Source organism: Vitis vinifera, chromosome 14 (assembly GCF_030704535.1).
Source record: "Vitis vinifera cultivar Pinot Noir 40024 chromosome 14, ASM3070453v1".
NCBI classification, from domain to species: Eukaryota; Viridiplantae; Streptophyta; class Magnoliopsida; order Vitales; family Vitaceae; genus Vitis; species Vitis vinifera.
The window spans coordinates 29,953,151-29,979,160 of NC_081818.1; the positions used below are offsets into that span (position 1 = coordinate 29,953,151).

The 26,010-nt window shown below is 36.3% G+C and overlaps 4 protein-coding genes and 1 long non-coding RNA gene across 7 annotated transcripts; 3 read left to right on the forward strand and 2 right to left on the reverse strand.

Annotated features, from left to right (window-relative positions):
- Positions 1-4,691: 4,691 nt before the first annotated feature.
- LOC109123813 (uncharacterized) lies at positions 4,692-6,903 on the reverse strand. Its single transcript, XR_002031674.2, has 2 exons — positions 5,798-6,903; positions 4,692-5,551 (listed from the first exon to the last, which is right to left on the reverse strand). It is a non-coding gene; the product is annotated as an uncharacterized LOC109123813 (long non-coding RNA).
- Positions 6,904-7,097: 194 nt separating this feature from the next.
- On the forward strand, positions 7,098-10,709 carry LOC100264586 (uncharacterized). Its single transcript, XM_002283825.4, has 3 exons — positions 7,098-7,466; positions 8,861-8,934; positions 10,457-10,709. The coding sequence occupies exons 1-3, from the start codon at positions 7,230-7,232 to the stop codon at positions 10,530-10,532; spliced, it is 387 nt and encodes a 128-aa protein (XP_002283861.1). The 5' UTR covers positions 7,098-7,229; the 3' UTR covers positions 10,533-10,709.
- Positions 10,710-12,929: 2,220 nt separating this feature from the next.
- On the forward strand, positions 12,930-18,096 carry LOC100267880 (cystathionine gamma-synthase 1, chloroplastic). Of its 2 annotated transcripts, XM_002283830.5 has the most exons (11): positions 13,009-13,610; positions 14,267-14,370; positions 14,457-14,530; positions 14,616-14,784; positions 15,038-15,097; positions 15,199-15,402; positions 15,507-15,593; positions 15,921-16,028; positions 17,241-17,336; positions 17,427-17,545; positions 17,705-18,096. In XM_002283830.5, exons 1-11 carry the CDS (start codon positions 13,160-13,162, stop codon positions 17,826-17,828), a joined length of 1,596 nt encoding a protein of 531 aa, XP_002283866.1. In that variant the 5' UTR covers positions 13,009-13,159; the 3' UTR covers positions 17,829-18,096. The 2 variants fall into 2 exon arrangements, with proteins under 2 accessions (XP_059598844.1, XP_002283866.1); XM_059742861.1 differs by having other exon boundaries at positions 12,930-13,610; positions 17,427-18,096.
- Positions 18,097-19,379: 1,283 nt separating this feature from the next.
- On the forward strand, positions 19,380-22,048 carry LOC100262730 (SPX domain-containing protein 4). The gene is made up of 3 exons (XM_002283854.5): positions 19,380-19,939; positions 20,974-21,139; positions 21,359-22,048. Exons 1-3 carry the CDS (start codon positions 19,631-19,633, stop codon positions 21,850-21,852), a joined length of 969 nt encoding a protein of 322 aa, XP_002283890.1. The 5' UTR covers positions 19,380-19,630; the 3' UTR covers positions 21,853-22,048.
- LOC100259413 (phosphate transporter PHO1 homolog 9) lies at positions 22,026-25,952 on the reverse strand. Of its 2 annotated transcripts, XM_010662782.3 has the most exons (13): positions 25,157-25,942; positions 24,651-24,990; positions 24,511-24,559; positions 24,360-24,431; positions 24,137-24,266; positions 23,927-24,047; positions 23,598-23,856; positions 23,402-23,506; positions 23,285-23,329; positions 23,055-23,204; positions 22,655-22,933; positions 22,427-22,566; positions 22,026-22,342 (listed from the first exon to the last, which is right to left on the reverse strand). In XM_010662782.3, exons 1-13 carry the CDS (start codon positions 25,725-25,727, stop codon positions 22,240-22,242), a joined length of 2,364 nt encoding a protein of 787 aa, XP_010661084.1. In that variant the 5' UTR covers positions 25,728-25,942; the 3' UTR covers positions 22,026-22,239. The 2 variants fall into 2 exon arrangements, with proteins under 2 accessions (XP_010661084.1, XP_059598845.1); XM_059742862.1 differs by having other exon boundaries at positions 22,026-22,566; positions 25,157-25,952.
- Positions 25,953-26,010: the final 58 nt, after the last annotated feature.

The following is a 26,010-nucleotide window of genomic DNA, read 5'->3' on the forward strand; positions in this document are numbered from 1 at the left end:
AACCATATTCTATTCTATTGCAGATTCAAGAAACAAACCCATTATTGTACAATATCAGTCGGTGCAGAGGCAGGTGAACTTCTCAAGATTCCAATCTCATCACTTTGTTCCGCCAATAAACTAAGGTGGTTGGTGAAATGACTCATTTTTTTCTTTTCAAGTTGGGTGTGTCTCCTCCTAATTATGATGTTGTCGTTCTATACATGTTGGCATATTCCGAGGGATAGAAAGGCAACATTGGATATACATTTTTCAGGCATACGGGTGGAAATGTCAATTTTCTTAGCTTATAAAAGATAATTTTAATGATTTATTAGTTTATTAAAAATCATTATGGTTAAGTATAAAAAAAATGTGATCAATTGTGCATTTAGGTCTCATTATTTTGTATAAACTTTCATTCTTTTATATTTTGATTTTATTGTTTTTATCGGGTCTTGATTATATTATTAATCAACGACCTTAATTTTATTATGTATTTGGATGGGAAGATAGATAATAAACATGTAATCATTTTTTGACGAGTCCAAAGTAAATAATATCCCGTATCAATTCCTAATGAATATTTTTCTCTTCAACTACACAAAACAATTGATTGACATGATAACAAAATATGAATTGATGAGAGCCAACTACTCATTAAATTTTTTGTCTTCCAATATTTACTTTTTAGTAAACGTTGTTGAAAAGTAAGAACATGTACCCAAATTTTTTTTTTTTTTTTCAATTTTTAAGCTCTATTTCAAGTCAGAATAAGATAGAAAGCATAGTCAAACAAGTTATAAATTACTAGGAAGCTTCATGATATATTTGAATGGCCCCCATAGCAGTTGAATCCAGCTTGCAAATTTAGCCTAATTTAGTACACCGCCAATTTTTATTCACCTCAATGTTAAATCATAATTAATGTGCTCAACCAACTTGAATCAAATCAATGGTGTGGTTTATGGCTCATGAACTACTTTTAAATACAAGGAACCAAATAATCTCATCAAATCTATTTTGCCTTTTTGTGTAACGCTTTGAAACTCCCTAATTTAATTTTATCATATTAATAGTTGAAGGATGAAACCGACTCTTATTCAAATTCTATATTCTATTTGATATATTTTTTTTTATATAAGAGTTATTTTTATATTATAGAGTTTTTCTTGTAGGTGAAAGAATTTTAAAATAAAAATGAAAGAAAGAAAAAACCCAAAAGGAAGCTTCCTTTTTTGTTAAAAGTGAGATAATTTCAATTAATGAATTTATAAGGAGATATTTAAAAGAAAAGTTATTTAAAAAATTTGTAATTTTAAAATTATTTGAGATGAAATTATAAAAAGGTTTAGAGGAGGAGCTTTTAGAATTTGAAATTCTTTTATATATAAATTATAGATGGTTTAAAATAATCCTTATATTTCAAAAAATAATAATTGATAAAAGGGTACTTTGAAATTTTTGATAGTGTGAGAATTTTGTGAAGGTTTGATTATATTTTAACTTTAAGAGTGAAGAAGATAAAAGGGTAGGTAGCTTGATAAACCATATCTTAATTGACAAACAACCTATTCAATGGAGTCTAAGTCTTGATTTTGGACTTGGACCATCAATACCCTAACAACTCTTTTACTTTGACCAAGAACTAGAATATATATAGGATTGATCCTACTATTGTTAAGAAATATGTTAGACGTGCTTAATCGAGTGAAAATTTTGATTCTAAAGGTATTGTTTTAAAATTTGATGATGTCTTTTAATAATTCAAGAGATTGGTTTACTTTTCCGTATTCTATTTTGTCAATTTGCCATTTTTTTCAACACATTTAACATCACATTGGAACCATATTCAAAGATGTTGCTGTCAATAATGACATGCATGTATATCCTCAAGTTGAATTTAGAGAATTAAAAAACTCGGGAATTCAATTATAAGTCATAAACTGCATCATTAGCAAAAGATTCTAACCTAGTGCTCAATTAGGGATTTTTTTTTTTTTTTTAAAAAAAAAAACAAAAAGTTGGATAAAATGCCACCAAAATATCTACCATCCCAAGTATTCCTAGGGTACACCATGACGCCACTGAACCCTAAATCCTAGTCATGAAAAGACAAGGCAGGTGCTCTAAGGCCACAATAAATTTTCCACATTCCCGTTCTCCCAACAATACCATAAGATTTATTACTCGGTCTTCCCTAAACTTGTAAGTCCTCCCACCACCTATTTTAAATTTAAAATTTAAATTTTTTTCAGAAAAACCAAAACCTAAGCCCATTGGGAGTCTCATTCAAGGGAGTTCCCGGAAATGAAGGTAAAGTCCCTCAATCTTAATGCCATTTGCCTTGGGCAGAAGACGACCTATCAATGCATGCATATCCACATCAAGGGTTGTATCCTTAATCCTTATCTCTCTAGCTGGTTTCACCGACCTTTGTAAATTAGGGGTCAAAGTTTAGTATGGAATAGCACTTTTTAGTACCATAGTCAATGTTCTTGTATGAATTAATGTGATCAAGATTCGAAAAACATGACAACAGATTCGACTTTCAATTCTGTTTAAAATCACATTCACCGACAAATCACAAATGATATTTAAATGTACTTTTTTTTATATGATATGATTTTGTTCCAATTTATAATACCAAATAAATACGTATCAAAAAGTAAAATCAATTAAAAGAAATGTTACATAATACCTTAATTATATTTATTTATAAATCAACCCAAATTTTTGAAAAATCTAATGATTAATATGATGTTTCTTAGAGATACTAGACGAACGCAAAATGATAAATACTTTTGAAGCAAAATCATGACGTATACATTCTTACATAGGTGTACATTTTGTGCGGTTATTTAATTTACACGATCCAAGTCATCAACCTCACCGCATTTTCATTTAATATAAGTACGTAAAATTAAATAGGAGACTGCCAAATTCAAATTCTAGTCAATGCAAACCCTAATCACCATGTTGCAATTTCATTGTCGTACCATGGTGACCTTACAAGAGGATCCACATGGAGCATGCTCCTGATATATCGCAATCTCATAAATTTAAAAAACAAATAATAAAAAGGTGATAATTTTTTTTTAAAAAAATTGGTACATTAAATGGATGAATAATGAAGCCAGGCTGTATGGAAAAGTTTGTGAAGAAATGGTGAAATTTTGGCCACGTGTTGGGAGTATTTATTGGGACTTCCCTTGTTTTTTTCAACCTTTTTTAAAAAAAAAAAAATTTCTATGGAGAGTACATGAACATTTATTTCAATGTATAAATGAATCCCACATGGGTCTTTTATACACCTCCCTCTGTGACCAACGGTCCACATTAAATTGGCCTTACTTGCTACTGGGCACGTGCCATGCACCCGGGGCTCATGCTACTAGCCCTTGACATCCGGATGCCAGCTTTAGACAAGTTCGTTTAATACTCAGATTGGATTTGGATTGAATTTTATTCATCACCTTGGACCAAAAGTTTTGGCTTCCTAACCCAAATTCGATCTATACAACCCAAGCAACCCATTCAATCCAAATATAAGCCAAGTTTGGAAAACCGAGGTGGATCGGACATTGAGCATTTTGGGTTAAGAGGTTAGGTTAGATTTGAGTTGAATGTTTATTAATTCGGATCAGACTAGAATTAAGTGCAAAATCAAATCAACCCAACCGAGTTGCTGCCTTAATCCCAAGTGGTTTTTCACACCCCTTAGTATTCTAAATTTTTAATGATATTAAAATAAATTGATCTATAAATACATAAATAATTTCTTAAAACCTTCCAAATATGTCTTATTAGGAGGCAGACCTACGCCCACCCGATTGTCATCCCTTGCAAGGGTAGGGGCATGGGCTTCATTGCTCAGGCCGATCTAAACCAGCGAGAGCCCTTGCCCGGGCTGCGCTTATATATGGACCAGGCTTCAAGCAAATGGACCAAATTTCCACCCCTAAGTCATAGCAGATTCATTTGCCTTGGGCAATGCCAATCAAGAATTTCAAAACTTGGGCCGTCTTTGGGCTTTGCTCACAACCACCCGGCCTTGCCGCATTCAGCCCAAAATCACAGCCCCAAGCTCAGGGCAACCAATAAAATTCTCAAATATCCTGAATGGCTATGATTTCCATACAACCATGAGCTTATGAAATGAAAACCCCACTTCAATCCTACAAATTTATTTCCCAGATCATTTTCCGGAATGGCCATGATTTCCAAACAATACCCAACAGACTGGTAATCCAAACAAAAGACTAGGGGTCAATTTAACTAAGTTTTCAAAAACAGTTCTCAAAAATCAATTTCCAAAAATTATTTTCAGGATCAAAATCTGTTTGAAAACAGTATGTATTATCTGTGAAAGCATCATACAATTATGCACAAGGGGAATGCTCTCAGCCTATTCTCCATGTTTTGAAATGTTTATCAAGACACTAAAAAACGCCTTACATTTATTCTAAAAAGTCACCCTATTTTCGAAACAAATTCTCAAAAAACATTGTTCAGTTCAACATTTGCCAAACGTGTTCTTAAAGTTGGATGACTCTTTTCTATTTTAAAGAACACGGCCATTTTTAAAAACAGTTGCAAAATGGGCTCTAAACCATCTTGGAAAACAAGGGAACATGGTTTGAAATTAACAGAAGGCATGGTACCTGAAAACTATATGCAGATGAATGGAAAATTAGAAGCAATGCCCGATGGGGAACTTTTCCTCCTTGATCTACTCCACATTTCACACTGCATCAACAAAATGTTTTCCATGGAATTCTCAAGGTTTCAAAACTTAATTTCAGACGCTTTAAACGCCATAGTGCAAATTTTGTAAGGCTTCCTACATGAAGTTGTTTCTAAGATACCATGAATTGATGCTTCATCCTGTTGAAGCTCGCTTCAAAATATTGACCCACCAGCAATTCAACTATCAAGCCTACAAAAAGGATTCTATCATCAGAAAAATCTTAGCAAAAAGTCTATGAACACATCACCCACTGTTTTACAGAACATAGATTTCAGTTTGTAGCTTAGTAGCAAACTGTTTATCGAGTTCCCAAACTTCAGTTTTGAAGTTGGTGACAAACTTTATGGTCCGCCAGGCTCAATAATCATACCAACCCTTTTCTCCAGATGAGTTTGGGAACAAACATACCAGTTTGTTAATCAAACCCACCTTCATAATATTGATCAAAACCAAACCTACCAGGGGGCAAGTTCAAAATGTAATCTAAATAACCATATTGATCATCAAGGAATCCATCACCATCACCAAATCTTAACAAACAGTCTATAAACATATCACCCACTAGAACATGGATTTCAGTTTGTAGCTTAGTAGGAAACTGTTTATCAAGTTCCCAAACCTCAGTTTTGAAGTTGGAAACGAACTTTATGATCCGCTAGGCTCATTATGCATACCAACCCTTTTGTCTAGATGGGTTTGGGAACAAATATACTAGTTTTCTAATCAAACCCACCTTCATAAGATACATCGAAACCAAATCTACTGGAGGACAATATCAAGATGTAATCTAAATAATTGCATTGCACATTAAGGATTGATATGCTAGTAGAGAAATGCACCTGATGTCAAATCAAGTATGAATACTATACTGGCATTGTCAATTGCTGGCATGGGGCCTCAATACTAATGCAATTAAGTTATACAAACCAAGCATCGAAATGGTTTGCTAAAATGTACAGCCATTAATATGGAATTTTTACATTTTCAAAACTAAATATAATATATACGAAATGGGCAGTTAACATGGTGAGTGTTAATATCAAAGTTAATAGAAGAGATAAGGCACACCTAGTAACAGGATGTAACAGGACTAGACGAACAAATCCACTTACACTTCCGAAAACATTTCAACAATGTGTGGGCATTACAGGCAGCAATAAAGATGTAACATTTAAGCTGCAAAGCGGATCCCAACATTTACTTTTGCACATTGAGATAAGGTAACCGATCATTCAATGGTCACAGAACCTTAGTACTAGTGCAATCTAATCACTATATTAACATCAAAGTTGATAAAAGTAAAGCACATTGCAGTAGAAGAATCAATTGGACCAAATTTCAGTTTTGTCTCAAGCAAATACAATTAGGTTTCTCTGTGGCCTAAAATTCGGGAATAGTTTCGGGAAATTACAGGCAACCGAAACATGTTATGTTTAAGCTGCAAAGCGGATTCCCCCATTTCTTTTTGCACATCAAGATTAGGTAACTGATCGTTCAATGATCATGAAACCTCTTTACTAATGCAGTTTATTCACTTTACATTGAGTCTAAACCATATACTAAAACCTCAAAATCATATATCATAAGGGAGCTCAGCTATTCCATTGACCCATCACAACAGAAAGGATTATGATCTCAACCCAAAAGCACTTAATACAAAATGGGTGGAAACCCAGCTGCCATATTGAAGTCAACTCACATTTAGGCTATTCTGCAGCATCTTCTTATAAACCCTAAAAATTCCAACCACAAAATACAGATAAGCAGATAGATATGCAGTGATACACTGCACCCTTTCATGGAAACACCATGATAAATCAGCAAATACCCTATTGAATCGTTCCATTCGTGCTAAATAATCCCAAGAGGTAAGAATACAACTAAATAGAACAATTTCAAACCCAAAAATGAAATACCCAGATTCAGTCTGACCCCAAACATACAAAATTGATCATAAAAAGCAAAGAAAACAGAATGGTTTGTAGCATAAAGCTGGTTCAACTCATAAAATATAACATCTATTCTTAGGGTTTTTCACTTCTTAAACCCTTGCTCCATGCTTTCTTGTGGACTCAGGAGGTGAAGATGGTATTTATAAGCATTTCATGTTAGGGCAAGGGAGGCACCCAGACGAGAAGTGAGATCAACCGTCAGGAAAAAAAGTAGGAGAATCACACGGTAGAGAGATTTGGATGATATTTCTACCGTTTTATTTTCATTTTCAAATGTAAAAAAGTGTATGGTGATTTTGATATTTCAAAATTATTAAATATTTTTCTTTTATTTAATTATTTTTATATTTAATAAAAACATTTTTAAAAATACAATTTCAAACATAAAGTTTAATCGTTGTATTCTACTTGTTTGATCTATTTCCCTATATTATAATAAGAACTGGGCCGAGCTGGGTTGGGTTGGGCCCAACAGCTTATATTCTAACCCTAATTTCCCTGCAATTTTGAAGTCGGGGAGAGAGGTTTTGAGCTTTTGGGGTGCAACCATGGCGACGATGCTAAAGTGCGCAGCGGACAATTTGAGGTGCAGGTTAATCAGTAGCAGAGGGCTCAGCCACCATGCGGCTATATCAGCGCCTTTGGGGAGGATGATGGACTGTACAACCGGACTACAGTTCGTTCTGCCTGAGTCAAACAATGAGTCACAGGAAGACCCCAAAATCGAATTACCCAATCCCTATTTTTCTGGTTCTATGGAGCTTATGGCTGTCCCAAAGAGAAAGGTCGGTTTTCTGTATCGATTGTTGGTTAGTTTAAGCATTTGGGTCTTTCAGATTTTAATCATTGACTTCTGGGTTGTCCTGTGATTAGGTTGTCATCTCATTTCAAAATTGAATTCGAGGTGTTTTTACTGTTTTGAGTATAGATTATACTGGTAGGAGGTGAGCAGGAAATCATTATAAAGTAAAGTTTCTGTATAATGTGATGTAGATTTTTTTTCGGGGTCGTGGGATGGCTGGTTAAGCGTTTGGGTCTTTCGAATTTTGAGCATTGATTGTTGGGGTGTCCAACGACTTGGCTTTTATATCGTTTCATAAGTGAATTTTGAGGTATTTTGCCCCTTCTGGATATTGACCATACTTGTAGTAAGTGGGAAGAAATTAATATAAATTAAAGGTTTTATGTGGTGTGTTGTTGATTTCATTCTTGGGTATTGATTGTTATCTGGTTTAAGCATATGGGTTTTCATATTTTGAGCATTGAAAGTTTTGTTGTCCAATGGCTTTACGTCCACCCTATTTCAGTAGTGAATTTTGAATTGTTTTTGCTTCTTTGAGTGTTGATTATGATTGTGGTAGGTGAGCAGGAAATAAGTCATTGAGTATAAATCAAAGGTTCTGTCTAATGTGTTATTGATTTCTTTTTTTGGTGTCAATTGCTGGCTGATTTATCATTTGGGGATTCCATATTTTGAGCACTGATTGTTGGGTTGTCCAATGATCTGGATTTAATCTGGTGTCAGCAGTGAATTTTGAGGTGTCTCCTTTGAATATTGATTATACTGATGTTCAGTGAGCGGGAAGCGAGTATAAATTAATATACTGAAAAAATCATATTAGTTTAAGAGCTTGTGTAATACATGCATAATAAATCTAAATCTAGAAAATGAAATCTTGAATTAGAATTCCCGGGATGGATGAGCTAACATGCGAAATCTTGATATCTAGACCTATAATGAGAGAAGGAATGCAATATTTTATCGGAAAATTAAATCCATTACAGAATAGGTTTATGGATGTTAATTAAATATGGATGATCAAAACAAACTGTTTTACAAAAATCGGTGATGATCAAACCACACTTTATCTTCCCAATGCAACAAAACCAAGCACAGTTGTGAATTCATAATTTCGGTTTTCCATACATAAAATAGGAATCAGTGAATGGTATCATTTCAAGTCACACAATTACAGGTAGGCCTATATTGTGAAAGCTCTGCTTGCATTGTAAAGAAGCCTGGATTGAGGAAAAAATTTATAAAGAAAAAAGTGTACATACTCACACCCAGATTTTTAATGTGCTATTTGGGGTTTTTCTTATTTATTTCATTTATTTTAGGTGATGAAAATTTGTTACTTTCTGATCTCAAAGCTAACTATATGTCCTAAATATGCAGGTGTCTCGCCATAAAAGAGGCATAAGAAATGGACCAAAGGCTCTGAAACCTGTTCCAGTCATAATCCGGTGCAAGTAAGGGCACTGATTTTTTAGTTATTCAAATAGAAAATTCAACATGTAAATATACTATGAAGGCCAATAAACACTGAACTTAATTGAATGTTTTCCTCAGATAGACTAACACCTGACTAAGCGGATATTTGAATTTTTTCCTTTTTTAATATACTAAGGGGTGATTGGTGTAAGCACCAGTTTTGTGTTGATTAAATTTATCTAGGAAAAAAACTCGAGCAAAGGCTGTCTCAAATGCCTTGTCTTGTTGCATAAGAAAGAAAGGGACAATTGTTCATTAGTTTCTTTAGTGTCATTTTCCCTTTTAGTTCATTATATAAGTTGTATTGTGCTTTTTTCTAAGACTATTAGTGGTCTATTTACTATGTAATAGAATTTGTAGTGCAAGTGGTGCAGTAAATTTCTTAGCTTCATTATCTTGAAATCATTTCTGTCCAAAAATTACGATAAAGTAAATCATTTCAAGTAAAGTGAGATAAGGAAACATTAAATATTTAAATATGATTTTTGGACAAGAAGAGGTGTAAATGCAATGTTAGAGCAAGTTGCATGTATCTAAAAATATCCCTAGTATAGTCCTTGCTTTTTAGCCATTGCTTTTTAACATGAATGATAGACACAGAATACATCATCCACCTCTAAAATGATTATCATGTGCTTTTAAAAAGATGCATGAACTTAGGCAACTTGGTCTTCTAGTTGGTATTAATCTCATGTGCATGCATAAAGAGTTTTTCAAGTTTTTTGTTTCTTCCTTCTGATTTGTGAAGCATGTCATAGTTTTAAACCTCAAAATACAATTTCCACGTTCTATGTACGTAAAAGTTGGACGATTGTTTTAGTTTGGGATATGGATGAGAAAATAAGAATTGGTCCACCCTGACTTAAGTTTTTAGAATTGGTATGCTCCTAATCATCTCTATTTTGACATGTCATACATTTTAAATTAAGGAAAATTAGCTTATTTAAAATTTATTTTGAAATTGTCTCTCCTAAGAATGACTCTGCTTCAAGAGATGCACTTGTCTCATATTATGAACAAACCATCCCTGCAGCTAAAACTGCTGATTACCAAAATCAAGCTGATCTAGCATTAAAGAAATTCGTTTTTGCTAAACAAATCTTGAATTTTTGTTTCTACACGAGAAACTAGACTTGAAATTTGCCTCATTTAGGCATTTGGGAGCTTTCCATATGTATTTTAGGTATTGTTCCTTTGCTCTTTGCCCAGTAGGATGAACAGACATACAAACTATAGTTAATAACAACTTAGCTTATTATACAGACCCTTTGGCTTATTTCATCTTATTTCAGTGTCTCAGACTTATTTTTTCTCTTCAGTCGCAAGAATACACATTTGAATTTTGCTTGCTCTTGTTTCTATTTTCTTTTTGAGCCTTCTCTTCTTGCATGACCCCCCCCCCCCCCCCCCTTGGCTTGATATTCACCTTCTCCTTATCAGAGAGGATGCGGTGTACTGCACAATTTGGATTTTTATTTTCATTATTCATTCTTTGTCCAGGAGCTGTGGCCGAGTCAAGCTACCACACTTTTACTGTTGCAGTGGAGATAGAGGGGGATCAGGGGAAGGGAATTAGTCAGCTTTTTGTCCATGTTTGCTGCAAATGAAGCTAGACATTATGGTCCAAGCAACTGAATCACGAAGTTCCATCGGTTTATATTCCTCTTTAAACATATTGCAGAACTCTCAATTGCAAATTTTTGAAGCACATATCATCTGTTGATGTTTTCATAAATTAGCTGATTGGTCTCAATTATTTTCCCACAGAGTTTAAGCTATTATAGGTCATTCCTGAAAAGGAAAAACACATTCACTGACAGTTCTGTCAGTCTTTATTTTTTTTTGTTTTCTCACTTTTGATTCATGATTCTAGGGGCTTGCGGAATTCCCACAGGAATCCAACCATGAAAACCTGGACCAACTCAACAAGCTTTCTTTATTAGAATTTCAATTCTCCCCATTCTTCAACCCCATGCCCTTCAAGGTAGCAAAGAAAGCTTCTGTATCACATTTGTCTTACAGGTTTAAAGATGTAAAAGGGGTGAGGCGTGGTCAAGGACTCCTTGTCTCATCCCTGCTTGTAAATTTTTTCCCCATCCCTGCTGCCATTCTGCGTTTTAGGCTAGAAGAGTTCCAGGGGGACAAGTTCCCCATTCCCCTCTTGAAATTCACATTTAATAATATGATCTGGCCGGATTCTGGGTGGGGAATATAGGGTCCTGGTCCTCAACCCTGCCTCGTTCTGGGTGGATTCCAGTGAAGACCTGATCCTATTGGTTTTTTTCTTCTTTTTTTGGGGCATCCTTCCCATCCCTATTAAGGTTACACAGGTCAGAACCTACTAACATGTCATTAGCGTAGGTTGTTAGTATTTCCTACTTTGAGAAAGGTATCAAACGAATCTACCAACTTGAAAATGCTGTCAATTGATTCCACTACCCCCACCCCAATTGCTTGAAGCTAGTCACTTGAGCCACAGAAAGGAAAAAATGCCTTGGAGTCTTTGACAAACACCTCCACAGCTCATAACATTTTGTCTCTTTCTCTATTGTTCCATTCGTACTACACCCAACCTTGATTTGTTTGTTATTACCTTTTTTATATTTATTTTCGGCGACATGGGTCCATCCCTTTACCCTACATTGTTTAAATATCTGGAAATTTGAACTAGGGACCTTTCGATCATTGTTTCAGGACACGATCTACGCTCTAGGAGCTAGCTTCCCATTTCTTTGGTTTGATCATGTTCATATGATCAGAGAGGACTTATGATCAATTTATACATGATTTCATGATTTGAATGTTTATCATGAATTTCCCTTTCTGCACTGGAGTTATTATATCATGTCTTGGACTTTCTTCTTTCACAGATGTTGATTTTTTCATATGATTTTTCGTGCTAATTTTCATGATCCCTATATGGTCTGTATGAATCTTCAAGCAATTCTCAAATGACGAGGTTCTGTTTCTCATTTAAATTAAATTTATTTAAAAAATAAATAAGGAAAAAGTACAGGAACTTAATCATTGTAATATGTCAGAACAGGAAAGGAATCATAAAATTCATTGAACCCACCATAGTACACGGTATTGCCAATTACGGCGTCATTTTTCCTCAGTTCATGATTGGATCACCTGCTCCAGCAAGTACCTATCGCCCCCTCGCGATTTGATTGGATGAATTTCAAAACAACTATTAAACTTCGTCCTTTTATTGGTTTGTGAGTTCCAAAGCGTCACAGTGGGCCTAGCAAAGAGCGTCGACAAACTAACCCTAGTTAGTTTAAAACATTTAATTGTGGTTAGAAAATGTTCAATTTACATTTCTCACTCCCTATTTTTTTTTTTTAAGAATTACAAAGTTTATCAGGTGATTTTTGAAATTACCATATCCTCATTTCCTTTTAAAAAATATAAAAATTCAGAAAATATCGCTATAGAATTTTATGCTATATTTCAAATTAGATACAATAATTATGAAGGAAGAGAGTGATTGTCGATAAAATATTAGTACCCTCTCGGACAAGTGGATATTTTTTATATATAAAGTTAGTAGATTTTTTAATACTAACGAAGTCATGGATTTTTTCTTTAATAAAAAAAGAAGAGTAATATAAGATAGTAGTTTGAGTTGGCCACTAATCAACGACAAATGTGCTTATATCACATATTATCAAATAAACCCTAAACATAAAAAAATAATTTATCCGACACAATAAACAAATGGTTATTTGTCATTATATTTATTATTTTTATTTAAAGGTTTTCTTGACATGACTACTTTTTACATTTACAATTTTTTTTTCTTACCTCGGACTTAGTGCTTACATAAGATAAAATATTATTAATATATTTTGATATTAGATAGCTACTTACCACCTGCCAAGTTGCCAGTATTTTTTTTTTTTTTTATTTTATGAAATTACCAAACACATTTTTTTTATTTGTTTAAAAAAAACAAAGTTTACCAAACAAGTTTATTATTAATAAGAAAAAAACTTTAATTAAAAATAATGCTTTTGGAAAAAAAAGGAGGGTTTTCATGACAAACTTTAATTATAAAAGGGGAAGTTTGCAATTGGGAAAACCTAAGGGAGGAAATTATAATTAGAGTAAAACGACAAAGAGAGGCGCTTATTTGAATGGTGAGAGAGGTTTCTGGAGATTGTTGAATCATTTCAGAGAAGACAGCGATCTTGATCCATGGCTGTCTCTAGCTGCCCTAGGGTTTCCGCCGCCTTCGAGTGCCGTTCCGAACCAGACTTCTGCGGCGGACCTCATCGCCCGGAAGCTTTTGCCTCTGGCGGCCGATTCTCCGGCAAGGCAAGCTCGGTGCCGAGTCACCAAATTTTCGGTGCCTCCGCTCTGTCTTCTTTGATCTTCCGATTCCCTCCGAACTTTGTGCGCCAGCTCAGCACCAAGGCTCGGAGGAACTGCAGCAACATCGGCGTCGCGCAGGTCGTTGCGGCTTCTTGGTCAGCTGACTCGGCCGCCGCCGCCGCCGCCTCCGCCTCCGCCGCAGCCGCTGCGTCGGTGGAGGCGTCGGTGGAGGTTTCGGTGGTGGAGAGTAGTGGTAGTGATGTACAGTATGAGGATTTGGCCGATGAGAAGGCCTCATTTTTGGGTTTTGATGGGACCCTTACTATTCATGCTGGTATATATATCTCTCTCTGTTTCCATCCTTCTATTTTGATTCTCCGCTTTTGTGTTTCTTTTGTTTTAAGGATTTGTCTTTTTCTTTTTATGTTTAATCTGTGCGTCTTGGTTTTGTTTGGTAGATAGATTTGGTTTCGTTTTGTTGTTTGTAGCGTCCAATTTGACGGATTTAACCATTTTCATGGACATCTGAGATGGTATGGCTTGCCTCAATGGGATTTTCTAGGAAGGGTTGAACTCTCTGGTGAATATAATTAGGAAAGTCAGCCGATTAATTGATTCTTTATCTGGGTTGGAACTCTTGTATTTTCTTGGTTTTGTGGGCTTTTATCTGTAATTCATGCGTCCATTTCTGGTTGACGCCGCCACGCCTAATGGACTTTTGCAGAGCTCAGCTCGCTGGTCTGAACCATGGTCAGAACAAAAAAACTGGCTGACCTGTTGTGTAAAGCCTTGGTCAATCTGTATTATTTATAAAATATATCATCCAAAACAAAAAGTTCCTTTTCTCCCTTTTATCCGTCTCAAAGTGCATTTTTTTTTTGTAATGAAATGAATTTGGCATATTTGTTAAGCCCTTCTTTTTACATGCATCTTGTTTATTATTTATTTTGGGGGTTAGCCACTCAGTGATGTTGCCTTTGGTTTGAGCAGGTGAAAGATTAGGTCGCGGCATAGTTACTGATGCAATTACTACCCCAGTGGTCAATACTTCTGCTTACTTTTTCAAGAAAACTGCTGAGCTCATTGATTTCAAGGTATGCGTTCTACTGAAACGAAATCCATTGCTACATCTCATTATTCATTTAGAAATGAAAAGAATGTGTCTCTGAACTTTTGATAGGAGAAACGCCGGGCAAGTTTTGAATATGGGCGTTATGGAAATCCAACAACGGTGGTTCTGGAGGAGAAGATAAGGTTTACACTCCATTCTAATACTTTTTTGTTGGTAGAACCCATTTGATCCAATTTTTAATGAGGTCCTTCTCTCTCTCTGGAACAGTGCACTTGAGGGGGCTGAATCAACTGTGATAATGGCATCTGGAATGTGTGCTAGTACAGTTATGTTGCTGGCATTGGTTCCACCTGGTGGGCATATGGTGACAACCACAGATTGTTATAGGAGGACAAGGATTTTTATTGAAACCTTTCTGCCTAAATTGGGGGTTGAGGTATTGTTTTCATCCCCATTTTCTTGATTTACGTGTTAAGTTGTCCGGGTGGGGGGATGGAAGGGATGCAAAGTTGTGTTTGTTATAATGATTTCAATAAATCAGTATATTGTTCAATATATGAACAGTTCCATCATCTCATCGAGTATTTTCCATGTTTAGAAACCTTCCTGTGGGGATTTTTCTATGACAATGTACTTTTTAATTTTGTAAACTTCCATGAGCGCTTATGTTCATAATAACTGAAATGCAGGTAACTGTCATCGACCCTGCTGATACGGAAGCTCTGAAATCTGCACTGGATAAGAACAATGTCAGTATTCAAGATGGTTGTTAGTTTTTCGAAGTTTTCTTTTCAGTAATCATTTTTCAAATGGCAGGTCATACTGAGATGACTGACATTGTCACATGCAGGTTACACTTTTCTTCACTGAGTCTCCGACCAATCCATTTCTCAGATGTGTTGACATTGAGTTGGTTTCAGAGCTTTGCCACAGGAAGGGAGCACTAGTCTGCATAGACAGTACTTTTGCAACACCTCTCAACCAGAAGACCCTTTCTCTTGGGGCTGATCTCGTGCTGCATTCTGCAACAAAATATATTGCAGGACACAATGATGTAGGTCAAATTGCATTGGTGAATGTAGTTGGTTAAAAGAGTAGTTTTAATCAGTCCATAGAGTACCATAATCTTAGCATTAAACAAGCAGATTTCTGTGCCAGGTAATTGCAGGTTGCATTAGTGGTTCTGAAAAGTTGGTTTCAACTATTCGGAATTTGCATCATGTTCTGGGTGGTGTTCTCAACCCGGTGAGTAATCTTTTAGTGTTGTCAGGATAACCTATGCTGTTTTCAACCTTTCTTACACACTGACTACTGGCAGAGATGTGATGTAAATTTGGAACTTGTTAACAATGCAGGCATTATTAATCAGATATATTTTTAGACTTCTAAACTAGATGTTTGTGGTGGTGTGTAAAACATGATGTGCATATGGGTGCTTATGAGTTTCTTTAAGATTTTCCTACAAGGAATTCTTGAAGTTGAAGAACTGTAAATCTTATTTATTCCACTGCAAGTCTTATGCAGCTTGAGCCTGAATCATAATAACTTGTTTTTTAAATTTATTTTTATCAGAATGCCGCATATCTGATCATCCGAGGCATGAAGACACTGCATCTTCGTGTACAGCAACAAAATTCAACAGCATTGAGGATGGCCAAGATTTTAGAGGCCCATCCTAAGGTGCATTTCAATTCTAGAAATTTCATACTTCACCTCTTGTTTTTCTAATTTCTGTTGATAAAGAACCTACTGTGGCGTTGCTAGTATTACTGAATCTGGCATGTAAACATGTAGGAAGTTTTTGCCTGCAGAATTATGCTGGAATTAAGTATTAGAAGCATCACAATGGTGATGAGATGACGCTCTATCTTTAAAAATAATTTGCAGCTAGCACAATCAATGCCCTATAAGTTTTTGTATCTGTCATTATGGAGCTTCATTGGTTATGCGCAGACAGCAAATACGTAGGAGTCATGCCTATGTATATGCATGGGGAAAGACAGTACACTATCATAAAATGAGAAGGCTTTGAATCAGACTTTATCTTTATTTTTATTTTAAAAGAAGGCCATCTTTATTGGATTTGCTTCATGCTAAACAATTTATGCATATATAATTTGATAAAAGCTAATAAAACCTTATTTTAGAACATTAAATAGAGACCATCCATATTATATTTTTCAATAATAGTTTTAATGACTCCTAATTTAATATCACCACACCACAACCAACCAAGTCACTACAGACTACCATTAGAGTTGCTACCGCCTACAGCATTTTCAGTCTGTAAATTTAGTGTTTAACTGGATCCGCATTGCAATCACTACTCACTCTGCTGCCACCTCAATGCAGTGAGTAGGAAACCACCACTGCAGGATAACCATGCCTCAAAGCCCATTGCCACTGCCACCTCAGAGCTGGGAATTCCCACCCTTACACCACACCATGATGATGCAGCCCACCACACACCACACCACCCTATGTGACTGCCTTTGTCATGACTTGATCCTCACTAGTAAATACTGTTTGAATAACTTGATCCACAATCATTGATGCCAACTTACCTAGTTTTACCTCTGCTATTTTCATCAGGCCCATTAAACTGCATCAGATCACCACTATAGGGAAATTATTAACTCATTTTTCTATGTTCCTGAGGTACCTGAAGTTTGTGCATAATTTGCTTGTCTGCCTGTTTATCTCTTTAATTAATTTCTCTTGTACCACATGCTGCTATTTTCCAATTCTCATTGTGCATCTAGTCCATCAAAAGCTGTTAACTTCAATATAAAGCAGTAAGGTTGCAAGAATCCGTATGAAAAATTGCATTCTTCAAAATATAATCATTTACCATCTTAATCTGTGAGACCCTGATTGATAGATCATTGGCAGGTGAAATGCGTCTATTATCCAGGCTTGCCAAGTCACCCTGAACATCATATTGCCAAGCGACAGATGACTGGTTTTGGTGGAGTAGTCAGTTTTGAGGTAAGCATTTGTAACCATTTTCATGTGCTGGTGTGAGGTTGTTCATCTGGAAGTTGGATTTTAAGTGCTTATTGCTATTTAAATTTGCAGGTTGATGGAGACTTAACCACCACCATCAAGTTTGTTGATGCATTGAAAATCCCTTATATTGCCCCATCCTTCGGAGGCTGTGAGAGCATTGTTGATCAGCCTGCGATTATGTCTTACTGGTATTCCCCTTCATTCCTCTCATGTAGTAGCATAAATGAATACCCCTGTTTGGCATTGGTCTCACTGAATAATCACAAGACTTGCACATTGGGTTTCACCTTGTCCTTGTTACTTGGTTCTGATTCTTTTAATTGAATTGTTCGTGCTTTCCAAAACAGGGATCTTAACCAGTCGGAGAGAGCTAAGTATGGTATCCAGGACAACTTGGTTCGGTTCAGCTTTGGAGTTGAAGACTTTGAAGACTTGAAGGCTGACATACTCCAGGCTCTGGAGAGCATATAGGGCGCGGCACCTACAAGTTCTGACACCTTCTGTTTTCCTTATTTTTAGTGTTCTGTTTTCCTTATTTTTAGTGTTTTAATAGCTGAATGTTGTCTTCTTTCTTTTGTGGTGGATCATCATGAAACGAATTGATCCCATTAATAACTCAATGCTCCTTCAGGACGATGTTTTTCTTTGTTGTGGTATTGAAGCTTCCTATTCTTGAACTTGAACGATGGAAAAGCCTAAATGAAAGAAATAAAGAGGGAAAATGAAGGTTTGGTTAGTAGTAGTATGTCTGATCATTCCAAAACCTTCTTCAATCTAAATTCATGGCCAGGATTATCTATGAAATCACAAAAGCACTCCATCAAATAAATATAAATCTAAAATGTTTTACGGGCTTGATTTGAATGGTCATTGTCACCTTATAATGTTATAATCTACCATTTCTATGAATTTGTCATTGTCACCTTAATAATGTTTCAATGTACCATTTTTATGAAGCGTACCAGCTGTTGTGATCTAGAAGCAGACAAAGAGGGACGGCTTCTGTCACTTACGGCTACTTAGCAGAAGCCATGGAAATAAGTCATTTCGAGAACAGAAAGTCGAAACAAACAATTCTTTCGTCGTCTTCCAACCTTGACTCTACTCTCTGGATCCGGATTTTTCACGTACATTTTCATTGGAGCATTCGATGGCAAGATTAGTTTTATAACTTTTATTGTAAAAAATAAAATAGATTTTTGGAAAGTTAGAATCGTGGAGTATTTTATTTATTTATAAAAGGGAAAACAGAATATAAAAGAAATAATACTTGCAATTTCTTATTTTAAAAAGAAATTCTATTGACTCAGGTTAGGTTATCCATCCAAAGCGTACAAAGATAAATTGTAACACCTTTTTAAACTCAAATAAATATGATTTCTGACCTGTAAAATGTAAACTTTATTCCTTATTTACATGTTAATAAGTTAAACTTTATTCATTATTCCTTTTAAATAAAATATTATTAATAAGTATTATTTTAAATTATTATTATCATTTATTTTTAACCAGAAAAAAATTATAAAGATTCTAATATAGTTAAGTTTTTAACATATACTAAAATAATATATTTTTTCTTAAAAAATATAATTTATGATTTTATTATAATACTATTATTCATGATTTACTAAAAACTATTTATTTTTTAATTTATTTGTAATTACAAACTAGTTTTATTTTTAAATTTTAATTTGTATTATATAAATTGAATTTGTAATGTTTTTATAAAACCAAAACAAAAAAATTATTTTTAAAAATAACTTATTCAAATAAGCTTTTTATTTTTTTATTTTTAAAAACAATTTATCAAACACCCTTATTTTTATAAAACACTACAAAATTTATTTTTATTTTTAACTTAAAAACAGTTTTTAAAAATAAATTTTGAAAAACATGGCCAAACATATTTGATAAAACTTTGAAAATTATTTTCTAAAATATAAAAAATGGGAGATATGATTATTAAAAACATTCTGGAAGTATTTATTTATATGCCAAGATCGAGTAATTCTCCTTCAAATTATTTGAAGTGAAAGCATTAGTGAAAACTTTAATGATGAAGTGGTAGAATTTTTGGATGGAAAAATGACGAAATAGTTGGTAACATCATCCGTCGGAAAGATGCCAATCCAAACAGGTATTTTATCCAATCTCAAAGATTCCGAAATTCCTCCTCCCCAACTCCCCTCTCTCTAACCATTTTTGCTCTAGCCTTCTCCCTACGCCTCTTCTTTACCCCACGCCACAGTTGCTTTGCTGGCGGCCACACCGCGATGAAATTCGGCAAGGAGTTCCGGACCCACCTGGAGGAGACCCTGCCGGAGTGGAGGGACAAGTTTCTCTGCTACAAGCCCTTGAAAAAGCTTCTCAAAACCATCCCCACCGCCGCCGATTCGCTTCCTCCACCCCACGACTTTCGCCTCCTTGAAGGCTCCGCCGATGTCGATGACGTCCATGGTCATCATGAGAACAGGCCCTTGATGGACCTCCAAGAATGGTTCGTTCGGATTCTCAACGAAGAGCTCGAGAAGTTCAACGATTTCTACGTTGACAAGGAGGAAGAGTTCGTTATTCGTTTACAGGTTTTTTTCTTTCTTTCCTTTTTGTGGGTTTGACTCTATTTTCTGATCGTTTGAAGTTGAAGGGAAAAAGAAACTGCATGCCCATGTAGCCAAATGTAGTTTAATTAGGAAAAAGCTGAAAGAAATTTGTTTCATACGGATTTTTCACGAGGTTTTCACAATTGAATGCACTCACAAATCAACATAATTGATTCAATCCCATTTATTTAACTCTAAATTTTGAGCTGCCGCCGGATTTCGCCATCGTTGTGGTGCTAATCTCGTCTTGGGAATTAGCAACCAAAATTTGGTTATTCAGAGGCTTTTTCTGTAGAACTTTGACTTACTTTGGAGTTATATTTTTACATAATTACTTGAGCTTGCTACCTGTAAATCCTAGTTGGAAAAAAATATTTTTTTTGAAGCAGATACAAGCTTATGATGGTGTGCTGCTCCTGCAACTCTCCATAATTTCCCTGAGTTCTTATTTAAATGTTTACTTCAATCACTGCTACAATTGAAAACTTCCCAACATACATACTTTTAGAGAAGTCTTATTCTTGATCATTATTTGGTAGGAGTTGCATTGGACTGGTCCCTTAGAACCAATGATTTGTCCTGGAACCCTGAATTTAATCCTTGAGCCTATTAGATTTCCAAGTTTTCCTGGAAATTTGAACCAAACCCTTCAGAGACTCCAGGGTGTAGATCATCTGGAACAAACCTACACCTGCCTCTCCAACACTGCAACAAAAAACAGGCCAACTCTTCCATACTCTTAAGTTGAATTTATGTTTTGACTGTTACCTTCAATGATGTTCTCAAGGCAGGATATCCAAAGAATAGAACTATCACTAATTTTTCTTTGTAATCCACTTGATGCTTTTGGTCTTAAATTGAGTGCAAATTTATCTTAAAAAAGTATTTTTCCCTGTACAATGGTCCAACTTTCAGTTGATAATCTCCATGATTGTAGTCATTGAGCAGTTTCTGGAGAATGCTGTGAAATTATGTCTTTGTGGCTCTTTATTGATTCTTAACTGCAATTGCTAAAGGAGCTGAAGGAAAGAATTGAACAAGTGAAGGAGAAGAGCATCAAGGGTGGAGTTTTGACGTCAGAGAGTGAGTTCAGTGAAGAAATGATGGACATCCGGAAGGATTTTGTCGCTATTCATGGGGAGATGGTGCTTCTCAAAAATTATAGCTCCCTAAATTTTGCAGGTATAGCTTACTTCACTTCTTTCTTTTCTTCTATGTCTAATTTGGGTCAGTCAAGGGCTTTGTCACCATTCATGGGGAGATGGTGCTTCTCAAAAATTATTGTTCCCCAAGTTCTACAGGTAAACTGCTGCTTCATTAATTCTTTTAGTACATGATATCAGTTGATGAACTCTAGATATCAGCAGTTCCTGATCCATTTCCACGTTCTTGCTTCAATAGGTCTGGTTAAAATTCTAAAAAAGTATGACAAAAGAACAGGCGGATTGTTGAGTCTGCCTTTCACACAACTGGCTCTTAATCAGCCCTTTTTCACAACAGAACCTCTCACAAGGTTAGTGCGTGAATGTGAGGCCAATCTCGAGCTCCTCTTCCCATTGGAAGCAGAAGTAATTGAATCTACACCCACTCTACGAAATCAGACAAACCAATTGCTTAATGACTTACCAAATCTCTCTTCTGACACACCCTCATCCCTTGGGGAGGAAACGGGGGATATATACCGCAGTACCCTTGCTGCAATGAAAGCCATAAGGGGCCTTCGAAAGGCTAGCTCCACCTGCAACCCATTATCATTTGCATCTTTCTTTGGTAACCAGGATGATGAAAGTGCTGGTGCAGTGACAGCTGAAAACTCTGCCTCCAACTCTTTAGCAACATTACAGAGTGGGGAGGAGGCAGATCAAGAGGATGCAAATTCAAGAAAACAGAATTAGCCTTTTAGGGTGCTTTTGTTTCTTGCTTTGGAACGGTTTCTTGTAATGAGTGGAAACTGACTGGCAGTGTGTACTTTCATTTACTTGTAATAAAGCTGCAACCCTTACATTTAACGTTTTGCTCTACTAGTTAGTTTTGTTCTGTATCTGGATTATTTTTGTAGACTATATAATTATCAATTCAGCAGTTTGTACATTCGATTAGGCTCAAAACCAATGGATTACTTCCCTTTGTGTGAGTACAATAGGCTGCCTTAATATTTACTGTTCCATTCCATTCTCACCAAACAAACAAGAAAAAAGAGAATAAAGGAAAAAATGAATGATATTTTCCATGAAACATAATCTCATCCTGCTTTCTAGCATCCTTTCTATGCTTTTGGTTTCCTATGCATGCTTGCTGGCATAGTTGTCGTCATAGTTGAAAGGCAGAGGGACTGACTTGAATGCCCTGTACTTCCCCACATTGTTCAGGTGCTCATTCTCCAACCTGATCAACTCAACATGAACCTCCCATCTGTGAGAAAAGCAACATTTTGAAGCATAACAGGTTTCCAGGTCTAAGTTCACATACCTGAAGAAGTTCCAGATGCCACGACGAATGATCTCCAAGCAGGCAACCACTGCAACCAATGCTGTTCTATGCATGAAAGGAAAATCTCGAATACCCATCACCGTCTGCATCCAAGCTAGTCTCAAAATGACATTCAACACCTGCAATTTGTATGAGACAAGATGCCTCTGAGGCTTTTGAGCAACCCCCTGATAAACAACATTACCTAAAAGGTTCCTGGGTTCTCACCATGGCTATGAAGTATACACTTTTGGAGGGTACAAGGAGCTTGTCCCTCAGCCAAGGGTTTTTTGAGTTCCAACGTAGAAGACCCCAGTCTATGACGATGTCCCAGTATGTATTGGCAATGGTTGCAATGCCTGAACTGGCTGCAGCCATGATTTTCCAAATCATTCCCCCCTGTAGCTCATTAGCCGTCCTCAAGACAACTGCAGCAATCGTTGAGAAGTACTTCAGCCCGTTAAGCACATGACTTGGATCTTTCTCATCAACCCAGCGCCGAAAACACTACATTCCAGTACATAGAAAACCCCCATTAATAACCTCATTGTCATGTGTGATATGATAGAAGAAGAATCAGACAGGAGAAACATCAGAACTACTGCTGTTTGATTTGGCATGCCAATACCTGAAGGAGGCGAAACGCATATGGAATCACTGCTACAACAAGATAAAAATCTTTGAAAACTTTACTTTCAGGGCACTTGTGTGATCTTGTTTTGAAGTTCCCCCAGACATAGTAGCAGACATAGAATTCTAGACTCCTAAAAGCCTGAACCTGAAATGGAGCAGTGAACTTTGGCTAAGTATTGTGATCAAACTGAACAAGTTCATATAATAATAGACTCAATGTCAAACCTGGCTTGTAAGCTGATCTGCCAAGAAGAAATCAGGGAGGGTGACCTACAGACACAATGAAATGAAGATTAGATTCCACTAATTTATCCTCCTTTTGCAGGTTCCTGGCGTGGTTACCTTGTAAAGGGGAGCACATATACAGTGAAATGCGCACTGGATAAAGAAGAAGCGACTTGATCTGTATATGATGTTGAAAGGACAGAAGATTATAAGAAGCAAAACCTGCAAACCAGATGTTGAGAGTTCATACTCATTTGGAAAATGTTGGCTTGTTTTGTTAGATAAAAAAAGATTGAAATACAGAAGATCTTACAATGACTATGCCTAAAGGGACTAATTCTGTTAATGCTTTGAAGCTTTTAGTTCTTTCGTCCATCTCCATATCCAAGTTTGACAGGACACCGCCCAATGTGAGTACTGAAAGAGCAGAACTAAGAAGAAGAACTTCTCTGTAACCCAAAGCTGTTCCTTGCTTGAAACCAAATATAAATGTGTAATTGACCCGATACCGCCTCCAGAAGTATATGTTTGCAGAGTACATGAGCATATGTAGCACAATGAATCCAAACAAGCTGCAAAAATGTGGAAACAACCATCTCAGCCCTGATCAATTTTAGGATCCATGGAACACCAAAAACTTACCTGTAGAGTGGAAATATGTTGTCCATATACAGAGCACGGCCTGGGTTCTTCATGATATCTCTGGCATGTATGATTACAACAATGGCAACCACAAGTGCTATGGAGCAACCAGAGAAGAAACCTGCATAACAAACGGTTAAGAGAATTTGTTTTGATTTATTATTGATTGAGAAAAAAAAAAAGGAAGAATGCTTTGAGCCCAAGTCTTACCCAAGAAATATGTTACTCTATGCCTTTCCCTCTTAGCTTTAGGCCTCAAAATATCCATTCCTTTTCTGTGGTTTCCATTTGCAAAGTGCTTGATGAAGGTAGCCTCCACCCTCTCCACAAGCTTAGTAACCTGCAAAGAGGAAGATGAACCCAAAAGTAGAGTTAGTGTGAGAAGAGAATTGATCCTACTAACATAAGTAAATTCTCAAGAAATATGTCTAGCCTCATCTGAGCTTCCTATAGGCGAATTGTCCACCATCTCCAGGTAGGCCTTCGATGCATTCCTTGAAGTGATCTGCACTGAATCAAATTAGTGACATTGAACTATAAATTTTGCAGTTCAGTGAGTAATGAGAAACAGAATTGTTGGGGACCTTGTCATACTTCTTCATGATCTTAGAGAATGCTAACTGGTTCAAGAAGCTGGTACATTTATCAGTGATATGATCAGCTACATGCTTTTAAGAATGAAAACTTTAGATTATGTAGAAAGAAGAAGAGAAAGCCCTGTTACCAGTAACTTTTTAGAACCCGAAGTTTTTTATGGAATTCAACAAACGCCTTGGTTATTAGCTCTTCTGCTTTCCTCAGCTCTTCCTTGCTGAACGACAAATCAGACGTTGAAGTTGTGAGAATGCCCTTCAAAGTTGATATTGGAGTTTCTCGTTCAATGTTGATCTTGACATGATTCAAGATATCTAGTGAAGCTGGTTTAAAGCCCTCAATATCTGGCTTGCCCTCTCTGCCTTTGCTGCTTTTCGCCATGTTCCTCCTCCCTCTTTCATCTTCTGAATTTGCCCCATTTGCCCCACTGCTCATCTCAACTTCTTGGATTGCATCCATATGCACCCTTCCTTCACATACAAAACCAAAATTCTTCTATAAAACAGAAAAAATTAAAAAAATATCAGATTTTCCCTATTCCATTTCACTGTCCCAACATTCTTCTGCAGATAGGGAATTAGGATTTCTATAGATTTCTGACTGAAATGAAAATCTGAGCAAACAATTCCTCCTTACCAGGCTTTCTTCCATTGTCCTGATGATTAAGCCTCTCTGCTGGGCCAGAACCATCACCACCTCCTCCTCCTCCTCCAAACCCCACCGGTGGATTCTCCACCTTGATCCGAAGAGCAATGAGAGCATCCATTTGCTTGTTCAGCTCCTCTGCCTCCCTCATCACTTCCTCCACCTTCCCCTTATAGAACTTCACCACTTTGTTGAACTCTTCATCAAGCCTCCTGAAATACACAAGCTCATACTCTCCTCCTGCTTCAGATGACATCAAAAACATGGTCTGGTAGTGCCCTTCTGACCCCTCTTCCTCCACTGCGCTCACCAGTATTGCTTCATCCTCATTGTTCTTCCTAGGAGACCCTCTGTATCTGCCTGTAAGCCCACTAAACGCCCTGTACAATGACACCCTTCTCTTCAATGAGGATCTAGGTGTGGCAGACATGGCCGCTGTCAACATATTCTGCTGCCTGAACCTCAACACATCTTTCAACAAGCCCTTCAGAAAATTGTAATTCATGTATGCTTCTTGCCATTCGGGCACCATCTGTGATACGAACTCCTTCCCGAACTTCATTTTTTTTTTTGTCCTTTTGATTCAAGGACTCAGCAGAAACACAGAGATGGAATCAGACCCCCATTCCATTTGAAGAGCTCAGAGAGGAAAACTCAACAGTATGAACAAGTTTCTTGATTATTCCTCATCTTAGACCGTCTCTCTCTGCAAGAACAGTTCAACAAACAATGAAACAAAGTAATAATATATACCACTAGGGATCCACCACTCTTTAATTCAAAATCAATTAGATGGGTAAAGTAGATAAAATATTATTGACTGCTGCATAGCATTGTTGGCCATG